The sequence below is a fragment of the Erinaceus europaeus genome, chromosome 9 (assembly GCF_950295315.1).
Source record: "Erinaceus europaeus chromosome 9, mEriEur2.1, whole genome shotgun sequence".
Taxonomy (NCBI): domain Eukaryota; kingdom Metazoa; phylum Chordata; class Mammalia; order Eulipotyphla; family Erinaceidae; genus Erinaceus; species Erinaceus europaeus.
In genome coordinates, this window is record NC_080170.1 from 23,044,687 (window position 1) to 23,066,422 (window position 21,736).

The following is a 21,736-nucleotide window of genomic DNA, read 5'->3' on the forward strand; positions in this document are numbered from 1 at the left end:
CATCATTACCAGGCTTTTGGTCTTTTTCTTCTTCTTCCTCAGTGAGGTAAAGGGATTCAGTACAGCTGTTGGCACACAGGTGCAATTTCTCATCTCCCTATGGTAGGCATCTGTAAAACACTCTCATCCTCAACTTGGGTCTTTTTCCATCATCATGTACAAAGACCCCAAAGCTCCCTCAACCTCTGCTCTTCTCCCTCTTTCCCCAGTTTCATACTTTAGTACAATAAGCAAAAATTCAGACAATGTTGCTCCAATCTAAAACAAAGACTCAACAGAATGGAAATGCAGAAGCTCAGAAGTGTATGACTATAGGACAGGACAGGAATGATACAACTACAATTTGTTGCATTCAATAAGATAGTTTCCTTAAAAACATGAGTAATGGTGGGAATTACAATGGAATTGTACCCCTCTTATACCAGAATCTTGTGAATCATTATTATTAAATCACTACTTAAAAAATTATTAAAAACATTTAATTGAGGGGGTCAGGCAGTAGCACAGCGGGTTAAGTGCATATGGTGGGAAGTGCAAAAACCAGCTTAACGATCCTGGTTCGAGCCCCTGGCTCCCCACCTGTAGGGAAGTCGCTTCACAGGTACTGAAGCAGGTCTGCAGGTGTCTTATCTTTCTCTCCCCTTCTGTCTTCCCCTCACCTCTCCATTTCTCTCTGTCCTATCCAACAGTGACGACATCAATAACAACAATAACTACAACAATTTAAAAAAAAAGTAACAAAAACAGTCTGAGAAACTATCGGTGAAATTCTATATTGTTTTAAACCTTTGAAGAGCAACCAGAAGGAAATAACACTTTAAACATGTGTGCCAAAAAAAAACAAAGCAATTCTCTATTCTGGGAAAAGATCTTAATGGAACTAGTCAAACATACAAGTGTGGTGATATTTACAAAAACTGGACAACCTAAATAAAAATCCACTATTAAAAATTAAACAAGCCAATGTTCAAAAACCCTCATTTGCAAACCAGTACTGAATCACTAACTGAAGAAGAAGGAGGAGGAGGAGAAGAGGAGGAAGAAATGAACAAAGAAAAAATATTTCCTCCTCATTTCTGTATACTGAAATCACATAGCCATTGCAAATGAAAATGCAAGTGCTCGGTTACCGTAACAGGTGTTCTAGATAACCAAGTCAGTGGAAAAGGCAGTTAACTAAGTAGTGTCTTTAATGCTAAATAGAGATTCCTCTCAGAGTATGTTTATACACACAAACATATATATATATAGGTACACATATATAGGTAATACCACACATTCATACATAATGCTCTTCAGCCACCAAGTTACATTTGCTACCATGATACCAACCTGACATCCCTGAGAAGACAACCTCACCAACATATCCTGGAACCCCACCTCACCAGAGTCCTACCCTACTAGGCAAAGATAGCAACAAGCTGGATTCTGGATCAACCTGCCAACACCCATGTCCAGCAGAGAAGCAATTATAGAAGCCAGACCTCCCACCTTCTGCACCCCATAATGATTCTGGGTCCATACTCCCTGAGGGATAAAGAATAGGAAAACTCCCAGTGGAGGGGATGGCATACAGAACTCTGGTGGTAGGAATTGTGTGGAATTGTATTCTTCCTGTCCTACAATCTTGTCAATCATTATTAAACCAATAAAAAGAAGTGTGAAATGTTCAATGCCAAAAGGCATTTGGGTGCCAGCTCAGAAGAAGACAGTCATAGGTAATTTTCACCTTCTTTGTCATACTTTTAAAGAGTATGAGCCCTTTATAAATAAATATGTACAGTTATATAACACTAAATATAAGAAAACTATTTTATTCTTTAAGAAATAAGGGAAACTAATAAAAATCACCCTATTTAGTACCTTTTGCCTTTACCATCTATTACTATTTTCTTACCTTTAAGCCTTCAGCTGGAAGTCTGTAGCCAAATCTTGCTGGGAGGTCATCAAATGTTTGAGTTGCATTTTCAAAAGTATACTACATATAAAATTAAAAACAATCAAGTTACAACCAATTTATCCATAATATTAAAAATGTCTATTAACTTAAATAGTCATTGAAAAAATTCTTGTTTACTTTTATAGCTTATAACAATAAAACTAACTTATAAATGCACAGCCACTAAAATAAGGAATACAAATACTCTGCTACATACACAACTGTTTAGGTTAGATCTTTTTTTTTTCAACTGAGAAATTGAACCTGAGACTTTGAACCCTCAGGCATAAGAGTCTCACTGCTTAACCGTTATACTATCTCCCCCACCTAGGTCCTCATTCTGTACAATTATTATTAAACAGAAGCAATAATTTTTTGACAGCATACCACCTAAATAGTTTGAGTTTTTACCACAGATAGTTCCCTAGCAAGAAGTTTTGTAGACAGATTATTTTCCAACACGAGTTCCATTTTATTAAATAGAAAAGATTTATAGGGGGCTGGGCAACAGCACACCAGATTAAGTACACATAGTACAAACTGCAAGGACCCGCCCAAGGATCTGGGTACCAGCCCCCAACTCCCCACCTGCAGGAGTGTCACATCACAAGTGGTAAAAAAAAAAAGTCAGCAGGTGTCTTTCTTTCTCTCCCCCTCTTTATCTTCCCCTCCTCTCTCAATTTCTCTCTGTCCTATCCAACTAAATAATGGGAAAAAATGGCCTCCAAGAGCAGTGAATTTGTAGTGCAGGCACTGAGCCCCCTCAATAACCCTGGAAGGGGAAAAATGAATAAATAAAAAGAAATAATTTATAGGCTTCTGGCTCATAAAAGATGCTTGGGGGGGGGGGGGCTGAGCAATGGTACACCTGGTAGAGTGCACACATTACAGTGTGCAACTACCCAGATTCAAGCGCCTGGTCTCCAGCTACTCAGGGGAAGCTTCACCAGAGGTGTCCTCACCAAGTGTCTCTCCCTCAAGCCCCCCCACTATCAATTTCTCCCTATCTCTGTCTAAAATAACATTAAAAAAACAAAAGATGTCTTTCCCCAGGAGAAGCAGCATCTAGTCATATTTTAAGGTACTGTCACTGTATAAAAGACAATGTGAGCATTTTTATCTAAGGCTGAATAATGAAGAGCTAAGTATCCAACTCTTTAACCGCTTTCCCCTTCCTTGTTGATCCAGACTTCTATGTTTCTCTATATTTCCATACTCAACCAAAATGGTAATTTCCTGTGTGTTTTTTAAATATACTAGTAACAGTAATAAAGTGAGTTTTCTGTATTATTTAAGAAAATTTCAAGCAAGAAAGACTGCAGAAACTAAACACAGGTAACTAAGTAACATCTGAAACACAGTTGAAACTGATATATTTGAAGACAGCTCATAAGCTATGAGACAAAAAAAAAACAACAGAAAACACATTTGTTTTGAATATAGACTTTAAAGAGGTAGAGGGTGGTCAGGAGAAAACAAGAATGCTATATGCAGGGTGGGAGGCCACGATGTCACCAGAGAAGTCTAGTGCAACTAAGAGGGAGACCTGAATAAACCACTAAGAAGTAACAGGACTTCGTAGTATTGCTCTTACATACCATTAGTGTCCTTTCCCAAGTGTATTAACAGACCCAAACTCTACCTTTGCTTCTCACTGTGTATTTGATTGAATAGACTATGAGAGAAATACCTGAATTTGGTCACCAGACCAACCCATTCTGTCATGCCTGGGATAAACAGCTTGGCTGTATATTTAGAAGCCAGCAATGTTAAGCACAGTTTCTTACTGTAACAGTAACTGAACTTTGCACAGCTCTCTATTGTTTATAAAGTGCTTCAGAGTTGAAAAACAATTTTTTTTTTCTCTTTTACCAGAGCACTGCTCAGCTCTAGTTTATGATGCCAAGGATTGACCCTGGGACCTCAGAGCCTCAGGCATTGAATGTCTTTTTGCATAATCACCATGCTCTTTCCCAGGCTGAAGAGTACTTTTATATTCTTTACCACATGTCATTTAATATCTTAATTAAGACATCTGATGTAAATCTCTCTTACTTGATTTAATTCAATTATGATCAGATTTATGCTGAACTTCAGAAAGTCTCAAATCTCCTAGACCTAGATAACTTTATCTAGATCAATAGGACCAGACATCACAAAAATAAAAAAGTCCACTAGGGAAAGATACAGACAGGATGTAGGTCTGGATCACTTGCCAATGGACGTGTCCAGCAGAGAAGCAACTACTGAAGCCAGGACTCCTGCCTTCTGCACCCCAAAAATGATTTTGGTCCGTACTTCCAGAGGGGGAGAGATGTTAGGGGCAGATGACAAGAGGGCTCTGAAACCCAGTCCCATCAGGACCCAGAGAGGGAAAAAGGGGAAAAGAAAAGACATTCAGGAGTAGCCAGAGGTATAGCTGTGACTTAAAAGTAGAAGAGGAGGCAGGGCCACAGGGGGGAATTAAAAAATGAGGAAAATATACAGATAGACAGATAATTACAGAAATAATAGTCAACCCATATCTGTGACCTTGGGAAAACTACTGAAGTTTCCAACGAAGGGAATGGAGACACAGAACTCTAGTGGTGGGAACGGTATGGAATTGTACCCCTGTTATTTTGTAATTTTGTAAATCACTAATAAAAAAATTTCAAAATGTATGCAGGCAACCATTTTTTATTGTGCTTTCAAATCAGGAACTAGAGGGCCAGCAAAATAGCTGACTTGAACGTACATGACCCAGGTTCAAGGCTGGCCCCCACCACATTGACGGAAGGTTCAGTGCTATGATCTCTTTCACTCTCTTGCACTCTGCCTTTCTGTATCCCTGTAAAAGTAAATTTAAAAAATTAAAATGGAACCAGAGCATCTAACAGCTAGGTAATAAAATATGAAAAATAACTAATAATAAAATATTCTTTTAGTATTCCCCACTACTAAGCGGTTTCCTTTTTTGGCCATTATTTCAGAAATAAATATCTACCCTGTTTATCTACATGTTTATTTATAGAGTAAAATACACTTTAAAACTGGTTTATCTTTTTTATCTACAATGTAAGAGTCGCCAACCTCTTATAATCAATTATAGTATTTAAAACAAAAAATAAAATATCCCTATCATACAAAGTAGACACATATTCAACACAAAGCATATTACTTCTTTTTATTGGGAAGAGAGTTAGTGTTTAGAAAATAAAAAATGAAATTTTAAAATTTTGATGTAGAAAATTACTTCCCTCAGTAATTACCACTTGACAGTTTCAACTTGCTTATTTTGAAAGGGTCTCTTCCTTCACCAACTCTCTTCTTTGACAGCAGCTTTGATAGGTTATTTAATTTAGAGAATAGCTAGTAATTACTGAGCACTTTTGACACTGTCCTAAACACCTGACCTGATACCAGAAAGTCACCATTATCATTGTCTTCACTGTACACAGTGAAGGTCACAGAATGTTGAAAATAACTTGCCGGGAAGCTAGAGAAAGCTGAATTCTGGTAGTCTGAGAAGAAAAATCCCTTAGCTCCTGAGTCCATACTCCCAGAGGGATAAAGAATAAGAAGGCTATCAGGGGAGGGGATGGGACACAGAGTTCTGTCGGTGGGAACTGTGTGGAGTTGTACCCCTCTTATTCTATGGTTTTTGTCAGTGTTTATTTTTTATAAATAAATTTTTTTTAAAAAATCCCTTAGCTTACTGCCTTGCATTGCCTTTCATAAAATGTTTTCGTAATAAGAAAACTGAGACTTAACAGGTGTTAAATAGAATGCCTGAGGTCATGCAACTATAGAATTGTAGGACTGGAATTCAGTGCTACCACTCAATACAATTCAGATACAACTCAGATTGTAGCTCCATTGCTGAATCAAGAGCAAAGACCATGTGACAACCCAAGCTACCGCCCAATCTATTCACACCACCAATCAATCCTCCTACTCTGTCCACTGACCAAAACCACCCACGTTTCAATTCTTTCAGAATCAAAGATGTGTGAGGAATAAGCCAAAGCCGGGTGTTCTCTCTCGTCTCTCATTTCCCTTGCTCTATGTTACAGAGATACTATGTCCCCGTATAATTATGGCATCACTCAACTCACTTGTGGTCTATGGGAACATCAGTATCAGAATATTCAACACTGGTCTGGTTGTCTTTAAAGTACAGTGTTCTTGTCAATGCTAAAGTCCCATGTATTCAGATATTAAACCAATCTACCATCTCACGCCTGAGAGAATGGCTCCCATCAACACTTAAGAAACGACAGGTGTTGGCCAGGTTGTGGAGAAAAAAAAAAAAAAAAAAACCTGCCACACTGCTGCTGGCAATAAAAACTGCTGTATCCCCTTTGGAAGACTGTCTGAAGAGTCCTTAAAAACGGAATTACTTTATGGCCCAGCAATATCACTCTTAGGCATTTATCCAAAGGACGCTGAAATACTAATTTGAAGGGACAAACAAAACTAGACAAGCAGAAAAGCAGAAGCAAGCAAACTGTAAGACTTGTGAGAACTACGGTGGTGATCTTTGGGAGGTGGGAGAGTGGGGATACAGAACTCTGGTGGTGGGTGTGGTGTGGAACTCCACGCTGTAATCTTACAATCTTGCAACCTACTGTTAATCACAAATAAAAATAATAAAAGTGATTAGCTCAAATGTGGCAACTGGTCACCTGTATATAGTTCAAAATCATGAGCATGTGGTGTATCGCTGAATAAATCATTGAATTTCTCTACAGAATACAATCAAATAAAGTCCTCTGTATCTAGATATTAACTGCATCAGTAGTGATTTCATGTATGCCTTTGGGTCACAAAAGACAAACAAATTAGAGATAAAAGAGAATGAAATGTCAAGATAAACTACAATACTAAAGTACCAGGGACTCCATCAAAGTAGGACATATGAAAGAACTAAATCACCCAGAGAAATCTATTAATCAGTCCACTTACTGAATCCCTACCATGTAGCTGGCATTAGACACCAGAAACAGAGGAGAGTAAGACATAGTCTGGCCTTTCAAATGTTCGTGGTCTATAGGTGGGGCTTACTGACTAGTAAGAAGAGTCCCCTTAATTCTTAGAACTCACCAATTGTCTGGACAATGATTGCTGTGAAGGAATCAACAGTCAAGTGGGAGAATTCAACTACCAAAAAATAAGATCATCTGGCATAGAAATAGTACGGATGTATCTTTTCAAAAGCAGCATCCTAACACCTGTTTGAAATGGAACTGGAATCATCCTGATGTCCAATTGACTTAAATCTGTGTTGCTACAAACTCAGATTTCAGGGAATTCTTAACCAATCAGAAGGAAGTGATAATATTTTCTACTTCCTGGCTCACCTCCTTTGAATGACCCACTTTGTTACCACATCCAGTTCCTCTTCCCAATATTTACTTCCTGTTTTGGACAGTTGTATGTGTCAACAGCCCAGTCCCTTTCAGCTATCTCTGTATTCAGCCTTAGGTCCTTAACTGTCAACATGAGGTATAAACAGCTTCATGCTAATGATTCCTGCACTAGATGACACCAAGAGACTGTCCACACTTCTGTGCCAGAAGACACGGCACACTGCTGGTAACTGTCTTCTATACCAATATTTTGTCTCTACCTTAAGACATACATCTTGGAGGGGCCAGTTGGTGGCACACTTGGTTGAGTGTACAAATTACCATGTGCAAGGACTGAGGTTAAAGCCTCTGGCTGCCACCTGGAAGGGGGGAAGCTTCACAGGTGGTAAAGCAAGTGCTACAAATGTCTCTCTCCCTCCATCTCTATCTCCCCCACCCCTCTCAAATTCTCTCTGTCCTATTAAATGAGAGAGAGAGAGAGAGAGAAAATGGCCACTGGGAACAGGAGGTTTGTTGTGCAGGCACCAAGCCCCAACGAGAGCAAAGTGGCAATAAAAAGAAAAAAGAAAAAATGGGGACTAGGTGGTGGCACATCTGGTTAAACACAGACATCACAGTGTGCAAGGACCCAGGTTCAAGCCCCTGGCAGGGGAGAGGCTTTACAAATGGTGAAGTACAAGTGTCTCTCTCTATCTCCCCTTTCTCTCTCAATTTCTCTCTCTATCCAAAAACAAAAGCAATAATATTTTTAAAACTCTAAAAAAATTTCTTTAAAAAAATAAAAAAGAGTGGGGAAAAGTGAAGGATGGGAGGGTGATTATTAGAACAAAATTTTTAAAGTAAACATCTACTATTGTCAGACAGATATCACAAGTAGATTGCCTTATTTAATCACCACTACACTGCTCCAGTTTACAAATAAAGAAAATGAGGCATGTAATAGTCAACCCATATCTGTGACCTCAGGAGAACTACTAGAGCTTCTAATGGAGGGAATGGGGACACAGAACTCTGGTGGTGGGAGCCCTGTTATCTTTAATTTTGCAAATCAATATTAAGTCACTAATAAAATCAAAAACATAAAAAAATTTAAAAAGAAAATGAGACACATATAGTGGGTAAGTAATTCCATCAGGATCACACAGCTGGCTGCATTCTCAGAGCAGGACACTGAGAATCATTTAAATCAGCACAGAGTTGATCCATGGAGAATGATCCACTTCAGGTGAAAAATCCCAGGAAGGAGATAAGATATAGCAGAGACTAGAAATGAGAAAAGGTGAGAATGGATGGAAGAGAAGCAAGGGAAACAAAGAATACATATACATATAAATATAAATATACATATACATATATTCTCTACCTCATTTCCAAAGTTACTGTGAGAGGGTAGGGGGGTAGATAGCATAATGGTTATGCAAAGAGACTCTCATGCCTGAGGCACTGAAGTCCCAGGTTCAGTTCCCCACTATCAGCCACAGCTGACAAGTGCTTTGGTAAAAAAAAAAAAAAAAGATTTAAGGGGAAAAAAAAGTTACAGTGAGTAAATTCAAGGACTTTGGAGATCATCTGAGAGGAAGCATTTGAATAACAATGGGCTTAAAATTTCCACCCCATCTCAAAAGACCCGGAATGCTCTGGGGGGGGGGGGATCTACAAGCAGTTTCCTAGTAAAGAGGATAACAGACAGTTAACTGCTATGTCTTCAAAATGGATGGATGGCACAGAAAGAAGGCTTACTCTCAAGTTCTATAACAATCCTAGACTCTTCACAAGTGCAGAGTTTCCAGAAAGGCAGCCGATGGTCACATCAAGCTTTGTCCTGACCCTCCTACTTCTCACCTAATATCATTAAGCAAATCAAACACAAAAAGTAAAAAATAAAAATAATAATAACAAAATCAAATCCCTAGGACATCATATATAAGGGTGTGTGTGCGCATTCAGAGTTAGTTATTTTTTGCTTTGTCAGAACCGAGAAGTAGGAAATACATTCTCCCCAGTGCAGGAAAAAGTAAGACAACAGCCTGGAAAGGACTTGGAAGGGTTTTGAAGAGCAATTTCCTCACTAAATACTTCTACCCACCATTAAAGACTATCATGCTTCTTTCCTGTCTCAGTAATGTTAATCTTGAGCTGTAGTTCTCTATAAATATATTGTGTAAAGTTTTAAAAATAGCTAGATACTAATTACTGAGACATACAGTAAACACTGTATATAAATGTGCAGCGTGTGGACATATGTGAGAGTGCACATGCTTTCTAAAGAACAGTTATTATGTCCCAAGCATTATTATATATGAACTCTTATGTCAGGCATGAGGCATTAAAAAGGTGAGTAATTTCCCCCACTTTCAAATAACTGTATATCTGTAGTTAAGCACCTTCCAAAACTCCACCACTTAGGACGTTCTTCGTCACTTCCCATTATTATTATTATTATTATCCTTATTTATTAGATAGCGACAGCCAGAAACCAAGAGGGTATGGAATGATAGAAAGGGAGACAGAGAGACACCTGCAGCCCTGCTTCACCACTCACAAAGCTTTCCCCCAACAGGTGGGGGCTGGGAGCTTGAACCTGGGTTCTTGTGCATTGTAACATATGTGCTCAACCAGGTGCGCCACCACCCTGCCCCACTTAGCATATTCTTTCTGCTTTTTTTTTTTTTTTTTTGGAGGGCTGTTTTCAAGCATAGAGAAATTGTACTTACTGCTAAAATGTCCGCTTCTACAGGCAAGAGGTTTAAAAATGCAAAGAGCTGGACAGTCAGGATGGTGTAGACCTGTGTGGCCGACAGCATGAGCATCCCTATGGACAGCAGCATCTTGCTGAAAGCCACCTGGAAGGTAAGCAAGGGAGTAACACTCGTGAGCTCCAGTGTGGTGTCTCTATTAGGAAGACATCCTTCAAACTGGAACCTAGGTTAACTTTCAAGTAAGAGCTTCTAGTTCAAAAGCATGAGAAATTACCCGGATTTGGACATGAAGGCAGACACACAGGTTTGGTCAATAGCTACACAGCTAACTCATGGTGACTAAGTTCTGTATTTTAACCACAAAACAAACACCCTCCCACAGTTCTTCATTTATAGTACTTTACAGTACTGCTAGGCTCTCTCAATCATGGGGAAAACACCAGCTTTGGATCAAAAGTATATTGTTTTGTTTTTAAGTATTTCTGTTTTACAGTGTTTTGTGGTTTAAAAAAATTGTCTGTCATTCTTTAAATATATTTTGTAATTCACAGGTCATTTTATTTTATTGATTCCAGTATGCTGTATCTACATTAGGTACTGTATTTTTTAAAAAGAGTAGAAACTTATTAAAAAATAACACTTTTTTGCCTTAGCTTCAAAGTACAGGAAATACAAGGAAAAGGGGGGGGGGGGAGTATGCTTTAAGATACCACCAAATGGATGTGTTGCTTTTACTGACTTTGGCTTTGAAAAGGAGAGAGAAACCAGAGACATCTGTAGTACCACCCACTCGTGGACTTCCCCCCTGCAGGAAGAGACTAGGGCTTGAACACAGGTCCTTGCACACTGTAACAGTACTGACTTTTGTCAATTTAATGCGAAAAAGTCATGTATCTGGATGAAAACTGAAAACCAGCATGAAGCTACTGTGCATTAAAGCAGATAAGAACAGGGAGGGGAATAGTTTTAGTGGTTTAGTCCAGGATTTACATGCCTGAGGGCACAGCACCATATGTGCTTTCTCCCTATAAAATAAATAGAAAATATGTGTGGCCAGAACCTGAAGGCATCATTTTGAGTGAGACGAGCCAGAAAGAGAAAGACCAGTATCAAATGAACTTGCTTCTACGCACATGGAACTTAAGAATGAAGGACAGTAAGGTAGCAGGAAGGGAGGGCATAAGGTGAAACTTGGCCTGCTGTGCCAAAGCAAAGGATTCTGGGTAAAAAAAAAAAGGACATGCCGCAGGGAGACTTGGGTCCTGGTGTGTCCCCTAGACACCAATCAAGGAGAGATTAAGAGACTGTGTTCTTACGGTAAAAACTATACTGTAAAGCATTAACTCCCCGACAACTTTTTCTTGTTTTCAAACGAGAGAGACACCTTCAAAAGTAGCTTCACAGGGATAGTGTGTTGCTCTGCCATGTGCACAACCCAGATTCTAAGCAGCCTCCGCTGCACTGAAGGAAGCTTCTGTGCTATGTCTATTTCTCTCCTTTTCTCTTACTTACATTCTCTGTCTCTCTCTCTCCCCTTTCTCCCTCTATCTTAAAAAGAGATAAGAAACAATAAATCCAAATCAAAGAGCACAGTATTAAAGCAATACAATGAAAATGGTTTTTATGATAACTATAGCTAAAATGTTAAGATATTAGGCATATTTTTTAAGTAGCTGCTATTTTCTTGGGATTAATAGTATACAGTCACTCGAGTAAGTCCTTAGGGGCTTTGCTCAGAAATGCCTAGTGAAGTATTTGGAAATGAAATGTGATGCTAACACAATTTGAAAATAGTTCGGGCAGAAAAAATTAAGCCAGAAGACTACTAAGTGGAATTCCAGGTAAAGATATTGATGTTCAACATTCTACTGCCCTCCTTGTCTATCTATATATGTAATAACTTGTATAACTGAGTTTTTAGTGCACTGACAATTTACAGATTGTTTTGAGCGGTACAAGCACCTTAACAAACAATATCCAAGTCACTGAGCCGTGAACATGCAGTACCTATACATTTATTGGAATCTTCTCTAGTTTCTGTGGCAGTGTTTTGTAGATCTTAGTGTGCGAGTCTTTTGCCACCTTGGTAAGTATGTTGCTAAGTTGTTCTTTGGGTTTTGTTTTTTTTCCATGCTATTGTAAAGGAACTATTTTCGTAATTTCCTCTTGAGACTGTTTACTGTTACTTACAGAAAATACAACTAAGCTTTTTAAAGAGTTATTTACAATTTGTTAATGAGAAAGACAAAGAGAGAGAACCAGAAAAATCACTCGGACACATGTGGCGGTGCGTCTCAACTCAGAACCTCACGCTTGATGATTCAATGTTTAATCCATTGTGACACCTTCCCAGGTCCCACTAACTTCTGCACATTACTTTTGTACCCTGAAATTTCACTGAATTCATTTTTTAATCCTAAATGTGTTTTGTGGAGTCTCTACGGCTTAATGCATATAAGATCACATTGTCTGCAAGTAGATAATCTTACATCTTGCTTTCCAACATAGATAACTTTTTATTTTTCTTACTTAACTGTTCTAGGTCTTCCAGAATAATAATGTGTCAAAGTAGTGAAATCAGGCAACCTTCGTCTTCTTGATATTAAAAAAAAAACTCTGTTCTATTACCACTGAGCATGATGTTAAATGTAGGTTTTTCATATACAGGTTTTGTCATGTTGATATTATTACCTTCCATTTTTGGTGTTTTTATCTTGAAAAGACACTGTATTTTGTAAGTTTTTCCAGATTAATTGAGATACATTTTCACATTCCATGCTATTCATGGGGTATATTTACACTAATTATTCCTTTTTTTGTTTTGTTTTGTTTTTTGCTTTTTGTTTTTTACTCCAGGGTTATCGCCAGGGCTCAGTGCCTACACTACAAATCCACTGCTCCTGTGGCCATTTTTTTCTACTTTTTTTTTTTTTGATATGGCAGCGAGAAATTGAGAGGGGAGGGAAAGATAGAAAAGGAGGGGGGAGAAAGACACCTATAGATAAGCTTCAGGCTTGTGAAGTGACCCCCTGCAGATAGGGAGCCAGGCGCTTGAACAGGGATCCTTACACAGGCCCTTGTGCTTCGTACTATGTGCTTCGTACTATGTGCTTCGTACAGTGTGCCACCGCCTGACCCCTACATTAACTATTTCTTTTTTTTTAGATTGATTTATTTATTCCCTTTTGTTGCTCGTTTCATTGTTGTAGTTATTGTTGTTCTTGATGTCATTGTCAGGACAGAGAGAAATGGAGAGAGGAGGGGAAGGCAGAGAGGAGGAGAGAAAGATAGACACCTGCAAACCTGCTTCACCGCTTGTGAAGTGACTCCCCTGCAGTGGGGATCCAAGGTCGAACCCAGATCCTTCCGCAGGTCCTTGCACTTTGCGCCACGTGCGCTTAACCTGCTGCGCTACCGCCCGACTCCTATATTAACTATTTCTTACATATTGAATCACTCTTGCATTTAGGAGTTAATCACACTTGGTCATTCGGTTGTTGAGTTCCACTTGTTCTGTTGAAGGAATTCTGCACCATCATTCATGACAACCACTGATGTGCAGCTTCCTTGTAATGTCTTTCTCTGGTTTTGATATAAGGTTAATGTTAGCCTTACAGAATGAGATGGGAAATGTTCTTTCCTCTTCAACTTTATGAGAGAGTTTAAGAAGGACTGGTGCAAATTCTTCTTTAAGAACTCTGGTAGATTTCAACAATGAAGCCACCTAGTCTTGGCTTTTTATCCTTGGGAGGTTTTGAATTACTAACTCAATCTTCTTACTATTTAGTCATTGATCTACTCAGATTTTCTGTTTCTTTGTGATTCCATCATGGTGGGTTGTATATTCTTAGAAATTTGTCCATTTCATCTACATTATCCAAGTGTTTGCTCTTAACTGTTTACAATATGCTTTCATATTTATTTATATCTCTGTGAAGTAATTATGTTCCCACTTTCATGTCTGACTTTAGTTGAGTCTTCCCTCCTTTTCTTAGTCAATCTAACAAAGTGTTTATTAATTTTGTTGGTCTTTCCAAAGACTCAACTCTAAATTTTGTTGATTTTTCTCTTGGCCTAGATTTTGACAACTAGAACAGCTGACTGTCACATGGGATTATCTATATTACTTAAGAGCAGAGATGCCAATTACTCATTTAATGCTGGTCTGGTAATTGCAAAATTTAAAACTTCCCCAAGCATCACCGTGAATCCTAACTGTACATTTAAATCTACAACAGCACCACACAACTCATCTACAACTTGCATTCTAAAACTTCATTTTAAGAATGAAATCCACTTAAGTGTTTAAGACAAAATTACTTTCAGGAAATTCCTTTCCAAATAGGTTTTAATTCTGAAAATGACTCACATTCATACAGCAACTCATTCAGTACCAAGTAACATGCATGAAACAGCCAATTATCTCTTTTGGAAAGCCTCTGAGTAAGCTCATAATGCAGTTTCTCAAGCTACATTCCTGATCATCACTGGCATTTAAAAAACAGGACCAAAATATTCTCCTGCTAAGATGGTGGTAATATGTCCCAAATTTACAGAAATATTTAATGAGTAGTAATTTCATTTTTCCCTACTAGTGTATTTTATACTAATTATACATCAAGAGTAGCATACTGATGTAAATATTAACAAGAAAACAAGTTTAAAAAATAACTTTTCTCTAAAATGTATAAGAGCAAGTCAAATTTCACTTGACAAGAATTCGCATTCTTACAAATATGCATATATATATACACCAGAATATGGATATATGGAGATACACACACACACACACACACACACACACACACACACAAAACATTATAGTGTTTTACTTCAAAATAGGTTTCTCAATTTACACAACTAAATCTATAAATCACTTCCTTGTATTCCTTTAAAAAAGTGCCATTACCGTCAAGAGTTCTAGCAATTGAAACTACCCATGTATACTATAAAGGATGTTTATGTTTGTTTATTTGTTTGGGGTTTTTTTGTTTTTTTCTTTTCCTTTTTGGAAGAACAGAGGCCTTGTTTCTCTGCCCCTGGATGGGCTTTTTCATTCATACAGAGAGATTCCACAGTACTTTAAGTTCCTCTGGTGCTGTGGCACTGCTGTGTAGTGTCAAAACTCAAACCTAGGTTGTGAGCCTGGCAAGGCATGTGCCCTACACAGTGAGTTATCTTTCTGGCTCCAGTATGAATTTTTTTTAATTTTTAAAAATATGGCTGAGAGGCTGTCCAAAAGTGGTATATTAAATATATATATAAAATCAACTCTGTTGAGTAAAAAAGGAGATGCCCAATAGCTTTTTGTAAGGAAACTAAAGTACCTAGTTTCTCTAATACAAAGCTGTCAAAACTTCATGGAAGACTAGTATAAATTTAAATAATTACTATCAATCAAAGCAATTTTCAGATTTTTTTTTGACAATTCCTTTGCAATTTAGTTTTCTCCAGCAAATGAAACAAGAATAAATTAAAAAAAAAAAAAAAAAAAAAACAGTTGGGGCCCTAATCAGGGAGTCCTGAGTCTCCCAAACAGACTTGATGGGCCTAGACCTCAAATAAATCCCTCTCTGCATTGTTTCCAGTCATCTCTATCAGGAACAACAAAATAGACCCCTTTGTGGGCCCCCATAGGACCTTGCCCTCAACCTGGATCAACAATGGTAGAAGAGAATTTTCCATCCTCGCAAGGGAGGATGGACTACATACTCTATGCTACACCTGAGGAAGATGGGTCGATACTGGGGCAGCTTGGAATGTTCCTACTCATGACCACAGAATGTGAGCTCAGATCCAGAGGGATGTAGAGGTCACACAGGATCCTAAGCTAATTATGGTCCCCAGATCACATCAAATTGATGGGGTGTACAGTAATACTTATACCCCTTTCCCATATTAGGGAGTTACTCTCTCCCCTGATCCAGCTTTCTGGTCCTTTTCCCAGCCATGACATCATCTCCCCAGACAATAATTAGGATTCACCTGCATATCAGATTTCAGGCTCAGGCAAAAACAAAAACAAAAACAGTAGTATAGCTACATGCCCTTTGAAATATCACTAAAATATGCCTACTAGCTATCTACAAAATGGAAGAACCACCACGACCCCCCCCCCCCAATGCTTCACCTGCACTATTCCAGCCTTTAGGTCCATAATTATCCAACAGTTTGTTTGGCTTTGTATATGAACTCTCTTTTCAGCCACCAGGTTCCAGATGCTAGCAGGATGCCGACCAGATGTCCCTGGACAGACAACCCCGCCAATGTGCCTTGGAGCTCCGCTTCCCCAGAGCCCTTCCCCACTAGGGAAAGAGAGAGAGACAGGCTGGGAATATGGATCGACCTGTCAACACCCATGTTCAACAGGGAAGCAATTACAGAAGCCAGACCTTCAACCTTCTGCATCCTACAATGCTCTTGGGTCCATACTCCCAGAGGGTTAAAGAGTAGGAAAGCTATCAGGGGAGGGGTTGGTATACAGAGTTCTGGTGGTGGGAACTGTGCAATCCTATGGTTTTGTCAATGTTTCATTTTTATAAATAAAAAATTAAAAAAAAAAAAAACTTCAGTGGTCCAGGAGGTGGTGCAGTGGTTAAAGCTTTGGACTCTGAAGCATGAGGTCCTGAGTTTGATCCCTGGCAGCACATGTGCCAGAGAGATGTCTTGTTCTTTCTCTCTCCTCCTATCTTTCTCATAAATAAATAAAATATTTTTTAAAAATTCAAAAAAAAAAGGTTAACACACAGGTCTCTTTAACATAGCAGCTGGTAAAGCACACACATTACAACAAGCAAAGACCTTGATTCAAGCCCCCAGCCCCCAAATGAAGAGGAGAAAGTTTCATGGGGGGTAGGTAGCATAAAGGTTATGCAAAAAAAAACTCTCATGCCTGAGGCTCCAAAGTCCCAGGTTCAATCCCCCCGCACCATCATAAGCCGGAGCTAAACAGTGCTCTGGTGTTTCTCTCTGTTTCTGTGTCTTTCTCTCTCTTCATATCAATCAAAAATAAAAAAATAAATAAAATACTTAAAAAAAAAAAAGAAGAAGAAGAAGAAGAAAGTCTCATGAGTGGCAAAGCAGAGCTACATGTCTCTAGCAATTCTTTCTAACCTCTGGGTGTTATACAAACCGTTCCCAATGTTCACTGTATGCTCAAATTGACTGCTTTGCCCTACAGACACAATACAATTGTCTCCCTTATTCATGGAGGACATGTTCCAGGATGTCTTCAAGCCACACATAGTACCATATTCTGTACTATGACTTCCCTATCTATACACATCCACGAAAAAGCTTAATATGTAGTGATAGCAAGAGTGCAATAACAATAACCAAACAGGATGACTGTAATAACATGCTATAATAAAAGTTATAAGAATGTGCTCTCTCTAAATGTCTTATTGTACACAACATTTTCAGACCAAAGTTAATCACTGGTAACTGTAATCAGGGAAAGTGAAGTCACAGATAAAGGGGAACTATACTTGATCATGTCTCTCAAAACATCAACTACAACACAATCAAGGACATTTCTACCATAAGGGACATAACTCATATCTAATTCCTTCCTAAAATTTATCCACATGCAGATATAGGCAGTGAGTTCTATTTTCTATTAAACATTGTTGACCATTATGTATTAAAGTAGAATTAATAAAGTGCGTTATGTGTATGTATTGTTATTCTCTACAGTAATGAAAGTGATAGTCACATGATTAACACAGACGAATTTCACAAGAATAACACCTAGCAAAAGAAGATTTTAAAAATACAAAGACAGGCAAGAGAGCTAGCACAGTGGTTATGCAAAAAGACTTTCCTGCCTGGGGTTCCAGGTCCCCACTATAAGCCAGAACTGAGCAGTGTTCTGGCAAATAAATAAATAAAACAAAAGACGATGACCCTGTTCATATGAAGTCATTTAAAAGGCAAAGCAGATGACACTACTTAAGAGTAGAAATATGGGAGTCAGTCGGTAGTGCAGCAGGTTAAGCGCACGTGGCACAAAGTGCAAGGACCAGCGTTAAGGATCCCGGTTCAAGCCTCTGGCTCCCCACCTGCAGGGGGAGTCGCTTCACAGGCGGTGAAGCAAGTCTGCAGGTATCTATCTTTCTCTCCCCCTCTCTGTCTTCCCCTCCTCTCTCCATTTCTTTCTGTCCTATCCAACAATGATAACAATAACAACAATAATAATAACTACAACAACAATAAAAACATGGGCAACAAAAGGGAAAATACTTTTTTTTAAAAAAGAGTAGAAATATAAATAAAAATGAGGAAGCTCAAAAAATGACAGTGGCTAGCTCTGGGGGAAGAAAGGAGGTAAAGACCAGGGCAGGCTGCTCCTGGAGTGTCAGCCATTGTCTATAACTTGTGGTCAGATGGGAGTTTGCTCCCTAAGCTCATTTTTTTCTAAATGCCCCCTACTGAATCCTCATGACAAGCTGGGTTTGGGAAGCACTGTTCCCAGTTGTAGATTAGCCAGTGGCACGTGGAGTCATTATTCATAAACATCTTGTAAGTCAGAGAAGGGTGAGATAAAGGGTCACTTTACAGAAAAAAAGGAAGAGAGGAATAGGAATGCTAACAAAAACACACTTCACATTTCCCTCAAATACTACCGTTGTTACCAGTGCTGTAGGTTGCAAATGCCAACAATAAGCCACACAGCAAACTAGAAAAAGACAATTGACAATGCAATTGCTTTCACAGATACCAAAAGCTAAAGCACCATTTGGAGAAACATGGCAGATAAGAGTTATCTTACTTATCGAAAATGTACTTCAAACAATCAGCCCCCTGAACCAGAATACTTTATTGTATAATGTTTATATGTTCTATAAGATTTGATTGCCACCACCATCGCAAGAGCCAAATCAGTAACAAAAACTTAACCTGGTACCAGGCACAGGGATAAGCAGATGATGTGAATGTTTCCCCCACCTGATTTTCAGAATAACGTAGTCAAGAGAAACAAAAACAATCCAAGAATAGTAACCGGTGTTGTATGCTTTACATTGGGTTGTTCTAGTTCTCCCCCCTCATCCTGGCAGAGATCCTCAGCTCCGGTCTGAAGGCAGACAAGCTGGAGTACACAGAGATTTGTACAGAGATTGCAACCTGCAATTCCTAGAAGTGAAGCTGCCCAAGAGACCACCACTGGACAACGCACCCCCCCAACAACTAAGACAGTACAGATTTAAATTCGTGTTTAAAATGACATGTCTTCATAACAAAGGTTTCTCTCCTTGTGTATTAATGACCATGTTTATGTTTATGTTTATGTTTAAAGTTTGGTAAACAGTAACTTTAAGGCTAAATTCTTACTAGACAAAGTTAAATGAAAAAGGTTTTCAACGTAATTCTCATAAAGATAAAATTAACTTACATTTAAAGTCTGAGGTAAAAATTAGTTAACAATCAATATATTTTAACTACGTTGGTCTAAACAAAAGATTAAATAGACTTGTTGATACGTAAAACTCTCCATTACCTTCTCTATTAGAAATGGTAGATCGCACAATGGCTATGCTAATTATTCTCATGCCTGAGGTTTCCTTTCCTGAGTACAACTAGGGTGTGTCTCCATCTTGAATGGGTGTAACAAAAGGTTAAAAAGACGTTGTTGATATGTAAAAGTCTCAGATTCCTTCTCTATTAGAAATATGCTAATAACAAGTTTTGTTTCATAGTAAGTAAATTGCAGCCAGCTGCCTTTGGGACTCTAGGCCGTTCCCTGCCCCCATGCAAATGCCCGTCGAGGCAAGTATGCCCCCCAGAGGCAAGAAAGTACACCCCCCAGAGGCAAGAAATGTTTTAAGCTGATAAAAGTTTTGCCCACAGAGGCAAAAATGGCCCCCTCAGGCCTTCTCTTGGCAGCACACTGGTTCTTGTTACTTGCTTACATGTTTCTCCATGTTTGTGCCAGTTTCTTTTTTAAAAAATGCCTGTACGATATAGGTTTCTGTTCACCCCACACCCTTGATACTGTAGTCATTTAGTTAAAAAGAAAAGGGGGAATTGTTGTATGCTTTACATTGGGTTGTTCTAGTTCTCCCCCCCCAAGAGAATTGGATCAGTCCAGTTAGTTTCGCAGGCCCACTTGGCCCTACCCCTGGGAACCCCGAGAGAGGGCGAGAGTTCCAGAGTTGAAGAGTTCCTGAGTTCCAGAGTAAGAGAGAGTGCTTGGCGCTGCTGCGGGGAAAGAGGCAGCAGAGTTCTGTTTGGTGATTAGTTTGGTTTAGTTTATGAATCGTTGTTCCTGAATAAAGAAATACAGCTTCCCTGCCCAGCCGTATGTCTCTGGTCGTCTCTGTTACCCGCCCGTGAAGCTAGCCTGGCCAGCAAGAGCCTCCGAAATTTTAACAACAAACCGGCATTCCAGTTTCGAATATGGTGCTTGCTCTGCGTTCGATCGTACTTAGAAACTGCCTGAGTGAGTGAACAATTCTCTTGCCGGTCGCCTCATGCCAGTCGCATATCTCCTCCTTTCATTTAAGCACAATTTCTTAGTGAAAAGTTGTGCAAGTCCAGTGACCATACATGGTCCAAAAATCAAGCACACAGTTTGCTGCTCCACATTAGTGGTGCAAGGCCACTGAGTAACAGGTTCAGTAACACCAGCCCCAGAGAGAAGCAACTGTTTCTACAGACAGACAGAGCTCACTGGGTAGGGCACTGCATTGCCATGTGTAAGACCCAGCTTTGAGCCTCAGCACCCTATGAGAGGTGCTGTGAAAACGGAGGGAACTTCAGTGCTGAGGTGCCTCTGCTCCTCACCTCCCGCCCCCACCTCACCTCGCGTGCCTATGTGAATGAGAACAGTGGCCAGGAGCTGTGAAATCACACCCTGAAATCAACGCTTGAGCCCCAAGTCCCCTTACAATATGATTCCAGTGCTCTGTTTTTTACCTTTTCTGTACATCACACCTCAGCAGAAGTTTGCAACCTGATAATGTACCCACTCCTAGTTCCTTCTACATTTTATCAGAACACTTCCTGCTTTCAAGTTAGCAAGGCAGCTCACCTGGGCAGTGTGCCTGTCATGTCATGCATACGATCCTGGTGTGAGTCCGTGGCCCGCTGCACCTGGAGAAGTGTCAGTGCAAAGACTCAATCCTATATTGCCCTCCTTCCAGTTATTATTACTGCCAGAAAGGTCAAGTTGTAAGGCAGGTGCATCAGACAGCACTACATCACCACCAACCAGTTTCACTAACGGATGACACCTGGCAGGCACCCTATTTCCAATGGCAAGGAGTTCAGCACTGTGCTCAGGCCCACGGCATGACCCAGCTCACACCCAAACTTCAAGTGTTCAGATCTATCCCTTGGCTTCAGCCCAGGTGCCAATTCTGTATCTGTAGCAGTTTAACCTACCCAGTAAATGAAGCAGAGGGTAGCTGGCTTATATACAATTACTGCACTATGATGGGCTAGCAACTATCAAGATCTAGAGCGGAATGGCAAGGAGGAGGAGAGAAGCCTACCCAAGGGACATGAGGAAACCCAGAGAGTGGTGGTAATGTTCTTAAACTTTTTTTTTTTTTTTTTTTACCAGAGCACCGCTCAGTTCTGGTGTATGGTGGTACAGAGGATTAAACCTAGATAATGTGTTTGTCGTGTCATGCATACAGACCTACTTTGAGCCCATGTCCCAGGCATGAGAGTCTCTTTGTACAACCATTATGCTACCTACCCACGCCCTGTTCTTAAACTTCTTTATGGTGATGGCTTCTCACATG

The 21,736-nt window shown here is 39.4% G+C and overlaps 1 protein-coding gene across 4 annotated transcripts in view; it reads right to left on the reverse strand.

The window, feature by feature from the left end:
- The window catches only part of RNF13 (ring finger protein 13), a 79,171-nt gene that overhangs the window by 46,691 nt on the left and 10,744 nt on the right, over positions 1-21,736 (reverse strand). For 3 of the 4 annotated variants that reach the window (XM_016185989.2, XM_060197533.1, XM_007518053.3), the window contains 2 exons: positions 10,005-10,133; positions 1,898-1,978 (listed from right to left, as the gene is read on the reverse strand). In XM_016185989.2, coding sequence (XP_016041475.1) covers positions 1,898-1,978; positions 10,005-10,118 — 195 coding nt within the window. In that variant the 5' untranslated portion in view covers positions 10,119-10,133. The remainder of the gene's footprint in view (positions 1-1,897; positions 1,979-10,004; positions 10,134-21,736) is intronic. The other variant, XM_060197534.1, reaches the window with a different exon arrangement.